The 21,727-nt window shown below is 48.9% G+C and overlaps 1 protein-coding gene across 50 annotated transcripts in view; it reads right to left on the bottom strand.

Annotated features, from left to right (window-relative positions):
• Positions 1 to 21,727, bottom strand: part of shot (dystonin-like protein short stop) — a 70,506-nt gene that overhangs the window by 9,819 nt on the left and 38,960 nt on the right. For 19 of the 50 annotated variants that reach the window (XR_011603741.1, XM_070994896.1, XM_070994897.1 and 16 more), the window contains 6 exons: positions 20,868 to 20,998; positions 9,849 to 20,310; positions 8,205 to 8,351; positions 665 to 8,142; positions 553 to 564; positions 52 to 277 (listed from right to left, as the gene is read on the bottom strand). Coding sequence is in view for 48 of the 50 variants with exons in the window: in XM_070994896.1 (XP_070850997.1) it covers positions 52 to 277; positions 553 to 564; positions 665 to 8,142; positions 8,205 to 8,351; positions 9,849 to 20,310; positions 20,868 to 20,998 (18,456 nt within the window). In the remaining 2 variants the exon portion in view is untranslated. Of the gene's footprint in view, positions 1 to 51; positions 278 to 552; positions 565 to 664; positions 8,143 to 8,204; positions 8,352 to 9,848; positions 20,311 to 20,867; positions 20,999 to 21,131; positions 21,295 to 21,727 lie in introns of those variants that run through there. The other 31 variants (XR_010653485.2, XM_017087472.4, XM_017087470.4 and 28 more) reach the window with 7 other exon arrangements.

Genomic DNA, 21,727 nt, shown 5'->3' with positions numbered 1-21,727 from the left:
ATTCGAACTTGTATTTAACGAGCCGTGCTCCTTCTAAATTCTTTGTCTTACCGGTTTCAGTTGGTCCAGAGTACCGTCGGTCTTGTTGATCCAGACCAACAGCTCGTTGAGCGCATGCTGGAATTGGCCCAAGTGCAAGAGTGCATGCTCCAATTGCTTCTGGCGTTCGACCATTCCACGGAGAAGGGCTTCCCAGCGTCGATTGACTACCGACAAGGGTTCGCGAATCGATGCTGCCTGCTCGGGTGAAGTGCGTTCCGTCAGTTCCACAGCTTGTCTGGAAGATGAAAAAAATAAATTAGACAGGGAAGTTAGGAAATCTCAAGAGTGCCAAACGCAAGCGCAAAAACAAGAGTAATTGGCAAGTGTATTCTTTTTTTTCGCTTTGCATGCAACAGGTCAAGCTGTGGCAATTAAAAAACATGCTCAGCTGAGAGTAGTTCAAAGATCTAAGCGAACCCGGATCTCTGCGGTAACAGGCAGTTAACAGTAATCAAATTCACAACAACAACAAATGAACGAACGAACTTGACTTTTTTGGAACTATCTTGCCTTTTGAGAACTCTGCCAATTCACAAGTTGATATAGACACCATGACAATGGAAATTAGATTTATAAATTTGAGTAGAGTCGATTGAATTCCAAAATATCTTAACCACATTACCTGTTTAATGCTTCTACTTCAACCATATGCGGATCGACTTCATCCTTGAACGACTTGAGCTGTTCAATCTGTCGCTTAACGGCATCAATGTCCGAGCCCACGGCACCCAGATGTGCGAACTTGTCCTCGGCCTTGGTCAGGAACTTGAGGAGGTTCTGCAGTGTCTCGTGGAACTCCATGGCCTTCTCCATTGCATCGATGAGGTTCTCCTCGCGCTTGGCATACAGCGCTGTGATATTGTCCCAAGCATTGTCCAGGTCTTCGATGTGCTTCTTCACCTCTGGCTTGTCGGGTTCGCCGCACATGTTCATTAGGTTGCTTCCGTGGCGACGCACCTGCTCCACCTCTGGTTTGGTCTGGTCAATCTCATGACGGATTTCCTGCAGCGCCACCTGTTGCTTCTTGATATCCTGTGGCTGAGCCGCTGGGGGCTCCTGGCAGGAAAGCGTCTCCTCCAGGTCCTTAAGGGTCTTCATGACGCTGTTTAATTGTTTCCAGAAGGGCTCGGCCACGCTCAGGATGTCGTCTAAAGAGCTTCCGCGTTTTTTGGTGGCATTTTGAACATCATTCCACAGATTGTTTAGCTTCTCCAGCTTGGCCTTAATGTCACGCACCGCGGGATCGGATTTGTTACCCGCCTTGGCGATCACATCGTTGGCCGCACGTTGTACTGCACTGAAGGCATCTTGACGCTTGTCTAGATCGTCCATTAAAGCATCATTATCCTCTATCTGCTCGCGAATCTTCTGCGGCAGGGCTGACAGGGGATCCAATTGATTGACCTGGTCCACGGTATTGGCAAGAGCTCGCAGCATGCCCTCCAGCTTATCGGAGAACTGGCTAGATTCCTGCAGAGCACTCTCTAGCGCCTGCTGGCGTTCACGCAGTTCCAAACGAAGTGCAGCATAACGGGCATTGTCCGTGTCCAAAATCTCGTTGATCTTGGCGCTATCATCATCGGCCACCAATGCACCCAAAGCCTCACCCGTCTTGTTCAGTTTGTCCAAAAGAGGTTTGTGCTCCGCAATTGATTGTAGCAGACGCTCGTTCTTGTCCTGCTGCAAGGTGATTTGATCGGGACGCAACGCCGGCATGCTCAACCGCGAGATCTGCTGCTCCATGTCATCCAGCCAGGCGGTAAGTCCTTGGTGGGAGTCGGCGAAATGCTCAGACAGGGGCAGAGCTTGCTCTAGAACTCCTAAACGCTCGCTGCACAGTTGAGCCACGGTATCGACGATCTCTTTGAGATCGTCCAATTTTTCACGAAGAGTAGCAGTATTCTCGCTCTGTGGCGATTCACGGAGCACCTTTTTGGAGGACGCCGTAACATCACGCACACGTCCTTTCTGACTGGAAATATCGTCGTTGATAGAACGATGCTCCTGCAACTGCGCACGAACCAATTTGGGCTCCATCGCTGGCAGATCCGCCTCACGCAGAGTTGTGTCCATTTCGCGGAACCACTCGAGCAGTTCATCAATATCACCGGTCACCTCCTTGGCACGTTGGTTGCTCAGATGCAGACGCTCCGCCTTGCGTTGAATTTGCTCTACAATGGAATCGAAGCGACGGTTGTCCCTTGTCACAATGCTTTCAATGGTGGCTGCGCCTTCTCCTGGTGAAAGCTGGCACAGCTGTGGTCCCACTTGGTTGACACTGTCTAGAATTGGGCGCATATCAGCCAATTCACCCTCCAGACGGAGCACATCCGCCTGACGAGGCTCACTGGGAGCCAGGGCCACCTCAGCACTTTGCATCCATTCCACCAAACGGTTGTGGGCTTCATGAAATTGTTGCACCAAAGGTAGTGCATTCTGTGCACTTTTCAGCAGATCTCCACCACGATTAGTCAAGTCTCCATAGCGACGTTGCAGAGAATCCAACTTATCCTTCAGTTGAATGGCTTCATCGTTGGAAATGTGCTTCATCAGCTCGGCTCCAGACTCTACCGTAGATTCCACATTCGAAGCATGACCGGCAATGTTCTCGTTCAGTTCCAGCAGATGATCCATCTGTTCCAGAAGCTTTTCAGCGTACACAGGAACGGACTTGAAGCGCTTCAGCTCCGCCTCCATGCTCTCCATCCAAGCCACAAGATCCTGATAACTCAAGACCAAGTGACGCAATCCCTGCCGAGATTCGGCGAGCAGAGCTCCAATGTTGTCGCTGGCATCGACCAATCCTGTGTACCTCTCAGTCACACCGCGCACCTTCTCGCCCAGATTAACGGCCTCCTCGTCGCTGACCAAATGCATCAGCTGGGCGGCCACATCTGCAAGATCGGTAAAGTCGGGCTTCTTACCAAGAATCTCATCATGCAAGCGATCGTGCTCGCGGATACGCTGCTGGATCTTCTCTTCGTCGGTAGGTATCAACTCCATGGCCTTGACCGACCGTTCCGTATTGTCCAGCCAAAGTTCCAGCGGACTGATCTTGTCGTGGAATCGCTTCGCCACTTCCATGGCTTCCTCCAAATCCAACTCACGTTGCTCGGCTCCGTCGGTCAGAGCATCGAATCGTTTCATCAGATCGTTCAGCTGCTTCTCAATGGAGGCACGTTCAGCGGGTTCACAGTGATTGGCAACCTCTTTGCCTAAGTTGGCCAGAGAACCCATCGAGTTTTGACGATCCAAAAGCATTTTCTTGAGGAACTTTTGCTCCTGCAGCTGTGCTTTCACTACCTTGTAATCGGAGCTTGGCGGCTTCTGATTAGCCACCATCTCCTCGGTGTCACTGAGCCATTTGGATAGACCAGCCAACGCTTCCTGGAACTTGCCCGATTGCAGCAGAGCCACATCCAAACGGCGATCTCGTTCGTTCATGCGTTCTTTCAGGTCGTTCCAGCGGTCATTAAGCTTTTCCAGGTCCTTTTCAATGGTCGACGTAGAGACACCACTGCCAGCCGAGCGCACTAAGTCCCTTCCAGCCACATTGACCTTGTCAACATTGATGGCCAGTGGTTCCACCTTGCGCTCCCTGAAGTTACGGAAGTCCTCTTGCTGGCGGCGAATCTGATCCAACTCCGAGCCCACGGGCTTCATGCGCTTAAACTCATCGCTTACGTCTTGAATGTCATCCAGAGTCTGAGATTGGTTGTCGTAGAACTCGCGCAGGGCCTTTAATGTGGCCTGGAGGTTTTCCTCATGATCGCGCAACCTGTTATCCAAGCGACCCAAAGTCTTTCGGAGAGTGGAGATTTGCTCACGGGTCTGGGTGGTATCTGCAGCGAATCCTGCATCCACCAAAACATCAGCGGCGCGTTCGGCATCCTCCAAACGTCCCACCAGACGATCCAATTTGTTCTGGATTTTGCCAACATCGTCGATTTGCACTTGAACAATCTTGATCTCACGGGCAGGTGGTGAAAGCTTCTCAATCTCCGTCTCCAGATCGTTCAGATCGATGCCTAAACTCTTCATTTGTTCATTAAACTGGGACACAGCGGTGGCCGCAGATTGCAGTTCACCACAGCGGTCATCCAGGCGTCCCTGCAGCTCTGCCAATCTATCGGCCAGTCCATCGACTTCACTGGTCAAATGGTCAGCATCGCCACCAGCAGCCCTTGCTTCAGCACTGATATCCTTGGCCAAAGCCTTGAGCGACTGCAACGGTTTGCTCAGGTTGGTAAGTTCTTCGCGAATGGCCTTAACACGCTCTAGAAGCTTGGGATCCTTGGCAGCTCCACCCAGAGCATCGTGTGCTGCAAGACGATCCTCGCAGCGTCCCAGCGAATGATCCAGGTTTCGCAACTCATCATTGAAATCACCCAAACGACGTGAGCAGTTTTCAATCTCATGAGCTCGGGCAATCAAATCATTGTTTAATCTCTCCCAGCGATCTCGAATGTCCTGCAGCTCCGCCTTAATAGGTTCCTTATCGATGTCACAGCTTGTGAGGAACGTCTCGCCCAAACCCTTTGTGTTCTCGAACTCTCCGGAATGCTTCCAAACCTCGCTACGGAAGGTCTGAAGGTCACGTAGACGCGTCTCCAGCTTTGCCTTGGATAATACACCGGGTGTCAGATCGGTCAACTTGTCCTCCGCGGTACGGAGCCAGGCCAAGAATGTCTCCGAAGTCTGAGAGTACTTTTTGCAGTGCTCCATGCAAGTCTGTAGACGTGTGTGGCGATCAACGGCTTCACGGCGCAATTTCTCCCACTGCTGCTGGATGCGGTCCAAATCACGTTTTACTCCACGGTCCTGCTGGCGATCGGATATGTCCTTACCCTTGTTGATCAGCATGATTACCTCATGCTCACGGGCCATAACCTCTCGGTAAATCGGTTCATGAGTGTCGATCTGGTGCTGCAGTGTGGGTTTGTGAGCAGAAACTAGTAGCCTGTCTGTTAGGTTGGAAAGCTCTCCACCTAACCAACCAAGAGTCTTGGAGCAGTTCTCGGCAAAGTGGCGGCCATCGCGTAATGAAGCCTCCGTTTCTGCCTTCTTGGTGTCCAGTTTCTTCTGGAGCGCCAAATACTGTTTCTCCAGGGCGGCAACACGTGAGTTGACATCGGCACGCGAGGCGGGATCACCCAGAATGTTGCACAAGGTGGCGGCGGATTGCTCGACATCGGCCAGCAGCGGACGCTGTCCCTCCAGCTGACGCTCTAGGTTTTCGATTTTGCGTAGATTCTCTTGGTGATCGCCATCCGTGGGCAAAGCATCCAAGTTGTCGCTGATGTTCTGTAGAGCCTCACGAAGACGATTGACGGCTGCATCAAACTCCTTGGAACTATCAGCGGCGCCGCCCAAACTGTTGGCACGGTCGTCTAGCTTCCCAACCAGATCCTCCCACTTGCCAAGGATGTCCTTCAGTTTCAGTTCGACAGCTTGGGCATCGGGTGTGCCTGCCAAATGGTCGACCACATCGTGTCCCAGCTCCTGGAAGTGCTTCAATTGTGGTTGCTGAGTACGGAACTCCTCACGAAGCACTTGCACCTGCTGCACTTGGCTCTGTACCATACGGGGATCCGAAGAGATTGGTCCCAGCACGGTTAGCATACGCTCCTTGCTGTCCAACCAGCTCTTTAGATTTCCATGGGTATCCAAAAAGTCCCTCAGTTTCTCGGAGAAGGCAATACGGTTCTTGCAGATGTCGTTGAGATTCTTCCATTTCTCTTGAATGCTATCGTTCTCCTGGCGCAACTGTTCTGCGCCGGGCACGTCCGACTTGCGTCGGAGGATGTCCTTCACCTGAGCCTTCGTGGTGTCAAGAAGGCTCTGCTTCTCGTACATGTCCTCTAGAATCTTTCGCGCCTGCTTAATGCAGCGCTCGGCCTCGTCCTTGTTGGATACGGACTCCTTGGGTAGTTGGCGCTGAATGCGCTCCAGGAATTGAGCTAGACCCTTAAGGTTCTCATACTGCTTGCGAAGCTCCTCATTCAGGTTGTCGAGCTCGTGTTGGCGATCGTTCAGCCGTACGCCAATAAGCCCGTATCGGTTGTTGATTTCGCTCAGCTGCTGCTGCACCGGAGACAATTCAGACAGCTGGAAACCGTCCTGGGAGGATCTGCGGCTACCGAATCCACTGGAACCAGTTGATAGTGGCGACAGGATGCCTCCCTTGGTGGGGCTAGGGCTTCTGGCGTCTCCGGACATGCGGCGAAGCGGACTAGCCCGCTTAATCGGACTGTACGTAGAACGTTTGCGAGCAGGACTCTCTGGTCTGATTAGCGCATCATACTGTGCTCCAATATCGTTGATCTTGTCAATAGTTGGAGCATAGTCGCGGTAATCTTTGCAGATTGGCTTTAGCTCATCATGCTGCTGCTTAATTCTTTCCAGATCGATAGCGACCGGGGGAAGGCCATTAACGCGTGCCTCTGTGCTGGCTAACCATGAGAGAACCTGATCCTTCAGGCCTTCGTACGCCAGTTGCTGTTCGGCCTTTTGTTTGGACAACTTGGCGCGCTCATCAATGCTTATGTTAATGTTACGCCACTGAGATTCAAGTGCCTTAATGCGATCACGAAGTACTCCGGTGTCAGTAACATCACGCAGGCTGATGAGCTCCTTGCCATTACGCACACAATCCTCAAACTGCGGTGCCAGTTGATCTTTATCGCGGGATAGTTCGTGCATCCGGCGGGCCAGCTCCTCGGTGGGAAGCAGGCTTGTCTCACGACTATCGAGACCCTCCTGCAAACTGGCCATGCGCTGCTCCACAGTGCTGATTTCATCCAGATACCTGCTTAGCCGGTTGTAAACGTCGTCCAAGAACTCGCCACGCTTGTTGGCTTTCTCATACAGCTTCTCGAACTTGACGGTCACATCATTTAGATTCGACTCAACCTTCTTGGCAATGCGGGCATTCGAAGCGCTGGCTAGCAGATGCTTGGCCGAGATTTGAACGCTGTCAATGCTGGCCTGGTGGGATTGAAGATCGGCGAGGAGGACCTTGTGCTCGCGGATCTGCTCTTGTAGACGTTCCTTGATGAGCGAGGCAGGGCGCAGGTTTAGCTTGTACTTGTCTTCGGCCTGGTTGACCCATCCCACAAGACTGTCCAAGGCATCCTGCACGCCCTGCGATTGCACCAGAGTCTTGTCCAGCGTTTTGCAGTGCTCGCCGAGATTGTCTAACAGCTGCTGATAATTGTTCTTCAGATCAGCAATTGGCAGCTCCAACTGATTAATTTCCATGGGACTTAGTTGACCGCCAAGGCTTCGCAGTAGATTATCAAGGGCCTGCTGTGCGTTGTCCACCAAACGACCACTGGAGAGAAGCTCGTTGTGCAGAGCCTTTGCATCATTCATCTGATCCTGCACTGCCTTTGGGTCGCCGGCAATCGGCTCGGAGATAATGCGCGAAACACGTGGATGCACACTTCTCAGCCACTCGTTGGCCTTGTCCAAGGCATCCTGGTATTCACGCTGGCGTCCACCCAAGCCGGAGACACGATCTTGCAGAGCGTTGACCCGATTTAACAGATCCTTGTATTGCGCTGAGACCAAAGATACCTCTTGGCGGATTGGACTCTCTGCACTGGATAGCGGCTCGACGTGAGGCAAGCGTTCAGGCAGTGAAGTACGGAAGTCGTTAAGAATGGCTAAGAACTCCTTGCTCTCGTCCACAAACTTCTGGGCAGCCATTGTAATGAACCGCAGATCGGCCTGGTGGCCAATCACATCACTCACAAATTCCCGAACCGAATCCGCTTGCGAAGGCAGACGAGTCAAGTCGGACAGGGAACGTTCCTTGTCCTCCAGAGTGCGTCGGGCGACTTGCAACCAATCGGAAAAGACATCCAACTCGCTGCGTAGTTTTGTCAGCTCATCTCGACCAGCTTCCAAGCGGCGGAGCAAGCGCACGGTGCGATCGTTGACACGATCCACACGGGAACGCAACTCCCGGCCAGAGTTCTCCAAAGTGGTCACTTCGGGGGCAGACAAAACATCGCCACCGGTGAGCACGATCTGTCGGATTTGCTCCAAACAAGTGGCTACCGGCCGCTGCTGAGACTCGATCTCATCCTTAATTTGCTGTAATAATCAAAATAACATATTATTAGATTTCATAAAGCGAAATAGGCCATACACCTCACCTTAAGAGCATTAATCTGGTTGCGCAACTCATCGATCTTTTCACGAGGTCCGCCGACACTTGAGATTTTCTGTTCCACAGTGGTGACCCATTTCAACAGATCGTTGACATTCTCTTCGCACATGTTGAACTTCTCGAATACTGCTTGCTGTATAGACCAATTATGGTTTGGGAGGGCGAAATATTTATATCATTAGAATACTTTAAAAGCAGAATTAAATTCTTAGCTCGGTACAGGTCGCTATAAAAGGATTCATATAGAGATTTCAAAGATATCGTAAATATTTATATGTCGGTAGACAAATGGAACACAAAATATATATAAAACAAACATAGCTGGAAAGAAAACATTTAGTTGCTGAAGCAGTTGCAAGGCAAAGACATAGGGCAAAGCGATTTTATAGCAAGCACTTTAGTATTATAAAATATAAAAGCAGGTAACATAAGCCAACATAATAATAAAGACATACAAACACCAAGGTTTACTACTTTGGGAAACGAGCACTACTGGGGACTAGCAACTACGAGTTGTTTTACTTTTAGTATGCACTAACTACGGTTTAATGGTTTTGTTTTTGGTTGGGTTTCGCTTTTTTAATTTTTTATTTTGGTTAGTGTTAAATTTGGTTTTGGGTTTATTTTTCAAATTAAAACTGCAAACGAAAGAATATATAAAAAATATTTGTATGTATGCTGAAAATAGGTAGAAAATTGGTATTTAAACAAGATGTAAAAAATAAGAACTAAAGCCTGGGCTGGAAAAAATTTAACCTTTTTCCAAACGTAAGAGCAAAAGATAGAAACTACTTATGCATTGGGTATTTTGGGTATACCCCTTACATTTAGTCAGACCAGTCTGTAACCGCTGTATAGAGACAGTTAAAGTTTGGTCTGATCCTACATAAAATACTGCCTAGAATACAATGGGGAATAGGGAAGAGAAAGAACAAGGAGTTTATATGTGCAAGTTCGAATGGAAAAAGATTCGTATGCTAGTGTTATAGACAAATCGAGAGAGTATATATAGAGTATTGAATATGGTGTCCTATTGCCGACGTCATTTATGTAGAGGAGTATGAGACATAACGCATTGGTCTTCGGCCTGACAAAGCGCGATCGATGGAGAACGACTTTTATGGATGCATGTTTGTTGGATGTGATCTGTGATGTACTTGCTGACTCTGATTGCATTATTGTGGCTGCTGTCGCTTGAGAACTTAAAGCGATCTCAGCGAAAAATACGATATATAGAACATAAAAGTGAATGCCATGCGCTGCAATATAAGAGATTTGCAAAATAAAAATAATTATGATTTGCAAATTAAAATTGCTGAATGCTTTCGTATTGGGGAAAGCTCACATCTTGGTTAGTCTGATGATATGGAGATTGAGATTTAAGTGGAGACAGAGATAGACAGAAAGATATAGAAAGACAGCGCGCTGATCAAAATGTCTTAAAAAATCGAAATCATATAATATCAATAAGAGAGTATATACCAAACATGCCACGAACAAAGCTTTAAATTTAGAATTAAATTAATTTTGCTGTAATTTCTTGCAGTGATTTGTTGCATTCGCAATTTCGGAATCGAGATCAGTTGTGATGAAAATTGATAGAGTTCAGCTGACGTGGACTGAGACTTACCCTCTGTTCTGCCGGCAGGAGTAAACCCTTCTCGGCGGCCTTCACCAGGTCGATGTTGTTCTTCGGGTCATTGGCGTCGGTCAGGCGACCATCGATGGCATTGATGAGCCCGCTGCTAATGGCAGCTGCCAGTGGTACAATGATCCCAGTGCTGGGGTCACGTACCACCGTCGATGACGGATCCACCAGACCCGAGCCAATGGCCTCGGCCAGCGTAAACTTGCGTCGGCGGATGATGTCGGGATGCATTTGGAAGGGATCAACTAGGCAGCCATTGGTTGGGTTGTACAGGTTAAAGGTGATGGCTTCTAGCAAACCGAATGAGCGCTTAGGCGTGCAGATCAGGCCACTCTCATAGGCCTCCTGCAGGGTGCAAAGCTTTGAGGTCTGAGTGTTGAGCACATTCGCCTTGTTCGCATCCATCAAACCCTTGCGGAATGCTTCCGGCAAACGGACGAGCTTGGCCTTAGCCAGATCCTTGACCAGCGCGGAGTCGGGATCCACAACGCCCGCACTGGCGGCTTCCTTTAGCGTGTATACCTTGGGCGTCTCGATGACAGTCAGAGAATCGTTTGCGCTGTCGTCGCCGGCTAATGCGGCTGGCGTGCAGGCAGATACACTTGCTGGCACATAGGTCAGCATTGCGGTCTGCAGGTCCAGACACTTGGACTCGGCCGCCTCTTCAAAGGTTATGGGTTTACGTACGTACACGATTAAAGTGGGATCGAAGGCAAAGTACAGCGCCTTTGGATCAACGAGTGTGCGCTTAGTGGTGTCCACGAGACCGCGTTCTACTGCTACCGAGTAAGGTACGAATTTAAAGCTATCGAAATCGCGAACAAGAGCGGTCTTGGGATCGATTATGTTGTAACGAATGGCCTCTTCGAGAGACATTTCACGCGGTTTGCTTATCACAACGCTTAGGGGCGTTTGACCTAACAATTCGACGCTATCCTGACGCCGCACCACATCGTTGCGATCGGTTAGTGGCCGGGTAACAGTCACCAAAATTCCGCGAGAGAGTGCCACGTCAAAGTTATAAGCTGACTTAGACTTGGGATCAAATACTCTACCCTTCGACACGTCAATGTCACCATTCTCGATGGCTTCTGTGAGCGCCAACTCCTTTCCGGTGAGCTGGTTCTTGAACACTGTCGTCGCGGGATCTATGAAACCCGAATGAATGGATTCGATTAGGTCGAGATATTCCCCGGTGGTCGGATCACAGAACTTGCCAGTATCGGGCCGATAAAGCTGCTGGCGCAACACGAGTTCAAGGCTAAGAAGGCGACGATTGGAGACAATTAAACCTCTGGCCCTAGCTACCTGCAAGTCCAAGTGCTCGCCACCTATATTATAACAACCCCTTGAGTCATCAATCAATTGTTCCTTGATTGCATTAGCCAGACGAAGGTACTTTCCAGTCTCGTGGTGTTTGACCAAACTGGAAGATAAGCTAACCACATCCTCCACACATGCTTCGTTAAGATCAAGCTTGCGATTTGTAACCGGATGCAGAACCTTTCTCGTGAGAACGTCATAGAAGCCCATGGATAGTAGTTCGTACAGACCAAAGCCGGCGTTCTCAATGTCCACAATTAGACCCAGGCTCAATGCTTCGCCCAGAGGGACAAAGCTATTGCTTCCCGGCTCCCGAAAGACACCCTCCCTTCTATTAATTATACCATTACGACAAGTCTCACTCAGCGTGAACATCTGTTCCGTGTGCTCATCAAAGTAGCATGGCAGGTGAGGATTGATCACGAAACTGCGCATGCTCTCGAGCAGAGTGATCTGGCGACCAGTTCTGGGGTCACAGAGCTTTCCTGTCTTGTCGTCAAACAGTCCCTGATGGATTGCTCGCTGAATACTGATGGGCGCATTGACATCCATAAGGATTCCAATATCAAAGGCATGCTTGAGGGTCATTGTCTGGTTGTTATACAGTAGCTTAGAGTTCTGGGCATCAATGATGCCGGTGTCCTTGGCGTGTGTTAGGTTAAGTTGCTTAAAAAGACCCGTCTTGAAGTCCCTGATCTGCACACTATGCTCGTCTAGTAGATTGGTGCTTAAGGCCTCGGCAAAGCTAAGTTTTTCGCCCGACTTGGGGTCGACAAAGTGTCCATCTACCTCATCGTAAACATTTTTTACAACAGCTTCAATAAGGCGCAGTGGTTTTTTGGCTTCCACTAAAATACCTCTATCAAAAGCTTCCTTAAAGTCAATGGCATTGTCATCGACATCCCTCACCGTACCTTGTTTACTGTCCACTATTCCCGTCTCGGTGGCTACCCCAAATGGAATGATTTGGCCAGAACCCAGATTGACGACCGTCGAATCGGGATCGAGAATGCCCCTACGAATGGCACGTTCAGTTGTGAGCTTCTCGCGGGTCACCGTGTTGCTGAACTGGCCTGTCTTGGGATCGTAAAGACCACGGTAGACGGCATCCGGCAGGCTGCGCTTGCGCTTTGGCGGAATGAGAATGCGATTCTCGAGAGCTTCGTGGAGGGACAACTTAGTGGAAGCATATGGATTAACCACATATCCAGCAATAGGATCGAGGTAACCCTTTGCTATAGCTTCGGTAATCGAAATAATGGACTCTGTCCTTGGGTCGAGTAGCACAAGCTCCTCAGGATTGATAAGCTTTTGAGAAATGGCAGATTTCAGGTCCAGTTGCTTGTCGTCGATGGTGAATTTAGCTGTCGAAGGATCGTAGAGACCACGCAGTAGACAATCGACTAGAGACAGTGGCTTCTTGGTGCTAATGAGATAGCCCTTAACGAAGGCCTCATCGAGACTGATGTTGGGCGAGCTTAGGGTACCACGAACCGTGTCCAGAAGACCCACCTTGGCTGCCTCTTTGCCCGGCAAAATCTTGTCGTGATCGGCATCCTTGACCAACGTCGTCTCCAGCTCTACAAAGCCCATTTCAATGGCCTGCTGAAGAAGAATCTCCTCACCGGTGACAGGATTGAGAACCTTGCCAGTGCTGGGCGTGTAGTATTCACGCTGTAGCAACTCTGGCAGGCTCCAGGTGACACTGTCGGTTTTCAGCAAACGCTGTTGCACACCAACATCGAAGGGAACTAGTGTGTTATTCTTGTTGTCTTTGATTTGACCTGTGGCTGGCAGCACCAAATCATCTTCGATGGCGCAATCCAGCTTGACTTCCTTCTTTGTGACAGTATCCACAATTAATGAGATCTTTGGATCCACTAAACCAATTTCAATGGACTTTTGCACATCGACCTGGTTCTGACTCTCTGAGTCGAATAGTTTTCCTGTCTCGGGGTCGTAGAGGCCCTTGCGAACGGCGGCCTCCAGGGAAATGGGTTTGCGCGCACCGGGCACTAGGAAGCCCAGCTGGAAGGCCAGCTCCATAGGGATTTCTTTAAGCGTTTGGATGTCTATCACCGTGCCAGCCTGCATGTCTACAACCCCCAACTCAATTGCCATACGCAGTGGAATAACCTCACCGCTGACTGGGTCGCGCACCGATATCGACTGGATGTCCAGTTTGCCACTGTTGATGGCCTCAACAATGGAGCAAACTCGACCATCGTCAAGCACCACCTGTCCGGTTTGTGTGTCTATTGTTACGTTATCAATGCCTGGTTGTCGCTGCTCCTCGGGTTTCGCACGGATGATCCATTGGCGAGCAATGCATTCAAAGAATGGTATTTTCTTGCCTGTCTTGGGATCGACCATGTGACCAGTGTGCCTGTCCAGAAGAGGACGTTCCAAAGCTGCAGTGAGAGTCTCGTATTTGCCGGTACTAAAGTTTTTTACCAGAATGGTTTCTGGGTTGAAAACATTCATGTCAAATACTAACGTATGGAAGGAGATTTTCTGGCCAGTGCTCGGATCAATAAAGTACTGGTTCTCGGGATCGTAGATGTTAAGCTCGCCCAGATTTTCGGGCGTCAGTTCGGTGTCGGCGTCCACCAGGTAGGTGACCTGATGCAGTACAATCAGTTTGTCGTCAATGATCTGCACTTCGTCTAATGGACTCAGCTGCTCCTCCTTGAGCAGCGTGGAAACAGTTTGAGACTGTTGTTCTCCATCTACTATCACCTGACACTCATCGGGGCTAATCAGTTTTTGGGAAATGGCATCGCCAATGGGCAGTGTTCTGGGCACTTCTCGCTTGATAGTTGTTTCTGCAAACTCAGCAGGCAGTTCAACTACGTCATGGGACTCATCTAAGGGAGTGCTTTCAACGGTTGATGTTGTGGAGGTGGATGTTATAGTGGTGACTTTTGTTATTAATGTGGCGGGGATGGTGGAGATGTTGTCCGTTGGCAATTCTTCCACTGTCTCAGGCCCCAATTGATTGGATTGTTGTGGTTTGAGTGTTTTTTCTGTGGTTAGAACATCTACCAAAGCCTTGCCAGCGAGGACGGGTGCTCCCACAATTGCAAGAGCCCCTAACTTAGCAGCATCCTTGACGTTCTGCAGAATGCTGGTGCTACTTTCCGACCCTTGTGGCCTTTTTTCCATCTCAATGAAATCAACTACTGATTGATGCTTGTCCGAAGCAGGCTGAGGTAGAACAGTACGCTCAAGATCACTTGAAAGTTGTGGATTTCCTTCACTAATGACAGTTGTCTTTGCGATCACTGATTTAATTGTCTGAGATGTCTCAATAGGACGAGTTGGATCATCTTGTATTGGCTCCTTATCTGGGGACTCAGTGTCTGTGTGTTCTGACTTACTTTCTTCACCGCTAGTTTTCTGTGATGTCTCTGAGGGCTGAGCTGGGATAAGTTGTACTAGCTCCTCCGCAGCCGGTTTCTCCTCCGTAACTTTAAGCTCGTGGGGCGGGTTCGCCTCAGCGCCTGTGGTGGTTGTTCTAATAGTTGTTCTTGTTACTGTAGATTCTGTGATAATTGGGTCTTCAATGGTAAAAGTGCTTTCATTGATCACTGTTGTACTGGTGTGTTCAGGCTTAGAAGAATTCTTAGTGATATCACTTGGCTTATCCATGTTGGAAGGCTCTTGGACGGCTGGTTCCTTTACTTGCACATCAACAATCATGTCAGGTTTGCTAGTCACAGTACCTTCCTCAATCATTGGATGCTCCTCAACTGTTTTTACAGTTGTAATAGTTGTTATAGTTTGAGAAGGTTTAATTTCGGTTTCTGTAATCGAGGTATCAGTGAGTTTATCAACAAATGGTGCAAGTGGTGCTGTGAAAGGCGGCTCGATATCGGGATGCATTTCTTTTTTACCAGTTCTTGGTTTGGGTTCTGGTTTTGTAGTGGGCTCTGGGGAAGGTTCTGTTTCAATGGCCGATGCACGATTAGTTTCTTTTTCTGTGATCTGGGCCGGCTCTGGAGTTTTCTCTTTTTTAACCACCTCGGAAGTCGAGTCCGTTTTATTTGCATCTGAAGATACTTCTCCTTGAGCTGAGTCGGGAGTTCGGTCTTTTTGAACAGGCTTCGGGGACTCCGGTTCTTTCATAACATTGGGTTCCTTCTTTGTTGGCTCTTCAGAAGTGAATTTAGTTGGAGATGGTTTTTCTGGCAAACAATCTGTCTCCTTAGTTGTAACTGTGGTAATGATTTCAGTTACCTTGGAAGCATTTGTTTTATCTTCCAACACTTGCTTAGGTTTCTCTGATACTTCATTTACCATTTCTACCATTGGACTCTCCTCGACAGTAATGCTAGCGGTGACATCTTCCACCACAACTGGCTCTAGATTTGCGATCTCTGATGATGTCTTTGAGGTAGTTACGGTCTTAACTGTTGTGGTGGTCAGTGTCCTTGTTGATTCAACTGTTAAAGGCCCCACTTCTTCATGTGGTAACTTTTTGGAATCCTGCTGATTTTCGTTGGCTATGAAGTTGGCAGTTGTGGAGCTAATAAAGTTATTCGTTTCGTCGAGAAGATAATCCACGTCACTTGGCACTTGTTGTGGCTGTAACATATTGCGGCGCTCCTGGTCAATGAAGCTGCTCTGAGGTTGTTCTGGTTTCGCATTGGACTTGGCATCTTCCGTGGGAGACTTCACAGACTTGATGAGGCTTTTAACGCCACTCACTATGGCTCCTCCGGCCAGTACAGGGGCTGCGATGACTCCGAGTGCCCCCATTTTGGCGGCATCTCTTACATTCTGTAACGTCTTTGATGGTTCCTTCTTTTCGGTTTCGCTCAATATTGAAACCGGTATTTCCTTGGTGGATTGCGTTGTGCTGACTACTTGCAATTCTTGTTTGCGTGTGTCCGAACTTACCACCACTGTCTGGGTGCGCTCCTCCACTACCACAGTTTGATCGCTGCTAGTGGCTAGTGCAGCAATTGATTCCGGACTTTCTCCTGCCGCCGCCTTGGTCTCTCGAGTTGTGGATTCTTCGCGCAGGATTCCGAGGTCTTTAGCCTCCTCCAAGGTGCATACTTCACCGGTGTTAACGTTCTGCACTTCGTTGTTAGAAATAAGAACGTAACCCTGCATCAGCTCAATGGTTTTGGTTGTCACCGTGTGAACCGCACGCACAGTCTCCATTACCTCCGTCTTGGGAATGGGTTTCTGGGTAACGACAAAATCGGAGAGATTCTTTACTACTAAAATTCCATTTTCCATAGCTTGACGCAGAGGTACACGTTCCCCAGTGGACGGGACTGTCAGCGTCTGCGCAGCCACATCGATTATATCTTGCTCCATCGCAGTAACCACCTCTATAGCATCTGGTTTCGGTGAGTAGGGAATCGACATAATGAAGTTCTCCTTAATGGCTTGCTTGATGGAAATGTCTTTCCTTGTAGTTGGGTGCAGAACCACACGCTTCGACGGTTCCACAAGGCCCTTTTCCACTGCCACTGGGAATATCATACCCACCGGAGGAATTTCGACTTTGGATTTCTGCTGATCGTAACTTGGGTCGAAAAGCTTCGCTTCAATGGCTTCTGTAATGTTGAGGCTTTTATTCTTATGGCTGAATGTAGAATCATCAGCGTTCACAATGCCCTTTGTGATTGCCTCCTCCAGGGTACACTTCTCCGGTTTAAGCAGTTTCGAATGCGGATCCAAGACTTCGCATACTATCGCCTCATGGATGCTCAGTGGATAACCGCTCTCCGGATGGACAATAGTCTGCGTTTGTGGATCAATTAACCCCTGCGCTGCCAGCCGTGGCACAGATAAGCTCTTGGCCAACGGCATTAGAATATGATTCGTCTGATCGGGTTCAAGAACTTTTTGTTCCACCGCTTGCCTCAAATTAAGAAAACGATTGCTTTGAGGATCAATGATTTGTCCACGGCGTCCATCAATCAGTCCCGTGTTTAGAGCCTCACTTATGTTAACCACCTCACCTTTAGGATTGGTGAAGTTGCTTGTATTCTCGAGTATCTCACATGTCTCCTCGTCGATAATTCCCTTTCGTAAAGCATCCTTTGGCTTCAGAATGACCTTTCGCATTCTTTGCAACACTACCACCTTCTCCTCAACTTTCGCCGGTTCACTATCAAAGGATCGCCCGCGATGCAGCTGATCACGTGAGACAATGCCTCTCTCGTAAGCCACCTCCACAGGTATTTGTTGACCGGTTCGCGGATCGGTGACGAAGCGTACGGTTCTAAGGGCTCCTTCGGCGGCAACCAATGGGGCACCCACGACACTCAATAGACCCAGTTTAGTTGCTGTGATCAGGTCCACAGGTTGTCCTTCAGAATCAAGTATAGTGGCGGTCTTGGGATCGTAAATAGAACGCGTTATCGCCTCAGTTATGGAAATCGCTTGCTTGGTTGTACGATCTACAATCTTGATTAGCTGATCGTCTATCAGTCCCTGGCGGGCGGCATCAAGAATGTTTTCAGTCTCCCCGGTTTGCGTGAAGATTACCAGCGCTGTTGAGGGATCATAGATGGCGCCCGGGGCGATTTGCAGAGGCTCCGGAGAGGCGAGCTCCCGCTGGCAGGTAAGAACTTCTACAAACTTGGGCGGCGCATCTTTTAGGAGTGTCGACACCTCCAGCACATCCGGACTGTTGTTTACCCTAGTGATGCGAAGAATTGTCTTTTGGTTGGTGCCCCTCGTGGCTGGGACTGTCTCCAGGATGATTTTACTCTCGTCGATGGCACTGCGCATGCCCTGCACTTGTTTCCTGCTATTGGTGTAGTTTCCATAACTGTCCAGTATATCACGTTCAAAGGCTGACTGCACAGAGATCTTGTCGCCGGTGCTGGGATCAATTACTGAAACTGATAGATTGTTTATAATCTGCTTGTTGATGCACTCCTCAAAGTTGACTAAGCGATCCGTGCCATGCACATGGAATACTCCTGTATCTGGGTTAAACAACCGCTGCTCGATGGCGTCTTTCAGCCGCCAACCTCCTGGAGGCAGCTCCATGATCTGCCGCTCCGTCACGTTTTGTTCGATATAGCTGCTCTTTTCCATATTTATAAATTCGGACACTACACGCTGTGGCTTCACTAGTTCCTGGGAAATGGGAATCTCCACCGACTTCTCCACGTATTTGGTGTGCTGTGTGTTTAGCTTAATGGGCTCTGCTTCTGGTATGATCTGCTTGGTCACAATGGTAATAGTGGACTTTGTTTTTTTTCTATTAGTTGGCTCTGGCACCGTTTGGTTGCTGTCGGGAACTAACAAACCGTAGTTAAGAGCCTGCTGCACCGAGTAAACATTGCCCGTTTTAGGATCTTTGAAGAGCTGTCTTTCCTCGTCAATAAAGCCTTGACGCACTGCCTCCGTAAAGGTGAGCAGCACAGTGTCGCCCGGCTCCTGGGAACCTGCCCTGATTGTCACATAACGATTAATCGTCCGCGTCACCGTCTCCGTAGTCAAAGTGATGTTAAGCAAACTGCTTAAAAGAAGAGCACCCTCTGGAGTAATAAACTTCCGCTCGATCGCGGTATCTAGAGGCACTGTCTCCCCGCTCTTGGGATCCAACAGATATCCCGTCTTCGGGTCAATTAAATTGTGATAGACCAAATCAAAGACACTAAGCTCCTTGCCACTGGCGTTTTGAACCCCGATGCCGCGGCTGAACATCTCGTACACCTCCTGGCGTACCAAACCCTCACTTACTGCCACCTCAAGTGGAACTAGACTATCCCTACCAGTCTCTAAGGCAAAGCCCGTGCTCTTGCGACGCAAAAGATCGCGCGAGAGGGCCACATTAAAGCTAACATAGTCATTGCTTCTCAGATCCTTGAACCCGTCAATGTCAAAGATCGATCGCTGCGCCACCGAGCTGATCAGGCCGCGTTCCACCGCCTCCGGAATGCTGATCAACTCTCCTGTCATAAAATCGCGGTACTTGCACTCTGCCGGCAGCACGATGCCGTCCGCGATGGCCTCCTGAAGGGTGACCAGTTCACCCTTACGCTTGGTGATGCACTTGAGCAGATTTCCGTCCAGCACACCGGCCTCGATGGCCTGCATGATGCTTAACTTTTCGCGGCGCATGGGACTCGTGATCTGGGCCTGCTTGTCGAGCAGGTTCAGGTCGCAGATGTCCTTCAGCGTGTACGGTTTTACGATCAACTGACGGTTGCGCGCCTCCGCGAAGGTTAGCTTCTCCTTGGTCACCTCGTTTACGTACCGACCCGTTTTCGCATTTAGAACACCCGACTGCAGTGCCTCCTGCAGTGTTATCTTCGCATCGCGTTTCGCGTCCACCACTTCCCGAACACTCGCGTCAATTAGTTGGTTGGCAATGGCCGAGTCCAGACGGAACTTGTCGCCGGAATTGCGATCCGCTATCCAGCCGGCGCCATCGACCAGGCCATGCGCAATCGCATCGCTCAGGCACAGCGCATTCGACTTGATTGTCACCGACTCGTGCCTGATGAGGTAGCCGCGCTCGTAGGCCTCCGCCAGGCTGATCGTCTGGCCCGATTTAACGCGATACAGGCCGGTCTTGGTGTCCACACTCCCCGCGGTAATGGCGTCGGCAATGTTTCGGGGATTTTCGGGAGAACCCAGCTCCCCGGATGATTGCTCTACGGTGACAGTGTTGTTTACCTTGATCCGCTTCTCGGCCGTCTCGTAGCCAGATTCCGCTTCGCTAATCTCGCGCTGAATAACCTCCAGGAGCGAAAGCTCCCGTCCGGTGGTATCCCGACCGGCTCCAGGCTGAAGTAACTGCCCGGCCAGCTGCGCATCGATTAGCCCCTGGTCGGCTGCTTGTTCCAGCGTGATGCGGCGGTCAGCCACCAGCATCTCGCCGGTGCGCACGTCCAGGATACGAAGCTGAATCGCTTCGCCGATGGTTAAAACGCGACCTGTACGCGGATCTCGAATTCCGGCTATATCGAGCACGGAATGGCTTCCCAGCTGTTGGGAGCGCTTAAGCGTCCGGATTTCGTTAAACTGAATCTGGGACTGGGGCAGGTTAGTGGTGCTACCCTCCTGATTAGCAGCATCCAAGCCATCGCTGCTGTAAACGCTCTTCGTAGAGCTTTTCGTTGTCTTCGTTGAGCTGAACCTGCAAGAGAACGTAAGAATTCCATTAGCAGGCCTATTTGGCACGTTAAAATTGGAGCATAATTTGGGACTTTCCATTTTGTCTCTTAGTGGGACTTGGCTTTTTGAACTCTTTAAATATTCATATTTGATTGTGACGAATTTTCTTTTAAAACGAATTAAAAAACTCACGATAAAGGATATGACTTTGGTAAAAAAAATGTGAGTATATGAATAATTTCTGTACTGGTGCACGCCAGAACCTGCTCGGTTCCTTCGAAATACTTTTTATTTGTGGTTAACATTAAAACAACAATTAACGATAAAGAAAATCTTGATTCACGCCTCTACTCATTATTTGCAAGTGTAATTCTAAATATTTATAAAAATTCATTTTAATGTTATTTTGTTATTTTTAATACTGAAATATATTTTTAGGCTACATTTTTAATGACTTTAATTAAAGTATTGAAGTATAAATAAGTGATTTGAATTTAAAACATTTAGATAACTATGCTAAATACTGTTTCATTTAGAGTCTATATGGAAAATACCCTACATTTTATTTTAAGTACTCACTGTGTGGTGCTGTAGGTGGTGGTGTACAGATCTTCCTGGCGCGCAGCGTAACCATCGCCAGTTGGCACGCTGCCCGCACTGAAGTCAACCCTAAAGGTCTTGAGCGGTTTCTGTAGACTCTCAGCGTATTGCTAAATGCCAAATGAAAGCGATTTCGGTTAGTAAAAGTTAACAACTGTGGAGGCAAATTAAATTTAAATCGTTGGAGGCTTTGCGAGGGTGGCAACAGGGGGGAGGGGGGAGGGAGGATAGATGGAGCATTACCTGAAACTCGAACGCAAAGTCGTAGTCACTTTCCTCTGCCACTTGGACAGTCGTGGTTTGGGTTTTGGATTTGGTCGCCTTGCGACCCGATCTATGCTGAGGCATGTCTAAGGCTTTCGATTGGTTCAGTTCGACAAAGTCATAGTCAGCAATTTGGATTTGTTTCGTTGGCTTAGGGGCTTCTTGAACACACTGCGCGAGATTTAATTGTGACAAAAGCAATTAGATATTTACGAGTTACGAATTTTAGGTAGACGCGTCACTTTGATGTTGCCCGTGGAGTCTTAAACTTGTGTGGAATGTTTATGTGATTTGATATGGCTGCGAGATAAAGTCACCGGCGATAAAGCAACTAAAAATAAGTTGAAGAGCCTTGTAAGCTATAAAACAACGATTTACGGTAGGCGTCACTAGACTTTTAGTGTCCATCGGTCCAACTTTACTCTACTACTATTTTTGTTGATTCACTTAATCCATTCATCGGATTCTATTCTCTGGCCCTCACACAGGGATAGATTATTATCAGCCCCGTACCAAAGCACACAAATCACACGAAACACATACAGTAAAGTAAGAAATAAAAAAGCGCACACAAA

The sequence above is a fragment of the Drosophila suzukii genome, chromosome 2R (genome assembly GCF_043229965.1).
Source record: "Drosophila suzukii chromosome 2R, CBGP_Dsuzu_IsoJpt1.0, whole genome shotgun sequence".
NCBI classification, from domain to species: Eukaryota; Metazoa; Arthropoda; class Insecta; order Diptera; family Drosophilidae; genus Drosophila; species Drosophila suzukii.
The sequence above is the reverse complement of the archived record's forward strand: the minus strand, read 5'-3'. Positions and strand labels throughout refer to the sequence as shown.